The 921-nt window shown below is 63.0% G+C and overlaps 1 protein-coding gene across 1 annotated transcript; it reads right to left on the reverse strand.

Moving 5' to 3' along the window:
• On the reverse strand, positions 1-715 carry DQ04_16251000 (hypothetical protein; the record flags this gene model as incomplete). Its single annotated transcript, XM_009317440.1, has 1 exon — positions 1-715. A coding segment is annotated over one exon (715 nt), but the record flags the coding sequence as incomplete, so codon positions are not given.
• Positions 716-921: the final 206 nt, after the last annotated feature.

Below are 921 nucleotides of genomic sequence, written 5' to 3' on the forward strand. Positions count from 1 at the left end.
CGCGGTCGCCCCACTCGTCGTGGTACTCCGAGAGCGCCTCGTACACCAGCTCCTCTGGCAGCGGCTCATTCTCCTCCTCCTCATCGTCGTCCTCGTTCTCCTCCTCTTCCTCCTCCTCCTCCTCGTCACGGGTGTTCTCGGCGTCCTGCTGCGCCGCGAGGTTTGCGCTGCGCTTCGCGTCGCGCCGTTGCTGCCGCGCCTGCACCTCCGCCGGCGTCGGAAGCTCAGGCCGCATCTCCTCCCACTTCCCATACACCATCATCTCCGTGGACTCGATCGGGAAGCCGAATGCCATGCGCTTCGCCCGCTTCACCAAGTACTCTGTGAGCATGAAGTGCCGCTGCCGCGCGGCCCACTGGAGAAGCGTCTGCTGCGTCACAGGGTCCCGCTCCNTCACCAAGTACTCTGTGAGCATGAAGTGCCGCTGCCGCGCGGCCCACTGGAGAAGCGTCTGCTGCGTCACAGGGTCCCGCTCCGCGAGCATGCGCTCCAGCTCCTCGTCGTCCTCGACGTCATTGAGGAAGCGCAGCAGCTTTCCTAGCTTCGGCGCCTTCTTCTTGCGCATCACCTCGTCGTCTTCCTCCTCCTCTTCCGACTCGCTGATGTCGCGATGACCGCCTTCGCTGCTGCCGCGACGGGCGTACTCGGGATGCACGAACTGCCAGATGAGCGGGAGCTCCATCGTGAACTCCTCGTCCTGCTCGCCGTCCGACATGGTGCTGCTGCTGCTGCTGTGGCTGTTGCTGAGGTTGTGTGTCGCCCCTCCTCACCGCACTATCTCACGCAATCACTACCTCTCTCTCTCTCTCTCTCTCTATACCTACCTATCCCACTCGATCTCCCAGTGAATGGGCGTGTTGGGCAAGGCAACAGCGGAGAGGAAGGACAGGCGTGCTACACACACACACACACACACACACA

Source organism: Trypanosoma grayi, assembly GCF_000691245.1.
Source record: "Trypanosoma grayi strain ANR4 Tgr_1625_V1, whole genome shotgun sequence".
NCBI lineage: Eukaryota > Euglenozoa > Kinetoplastea > Trypanosomatida > Trypanosomatidae > Trypanosoma > Trypanosoma grayi.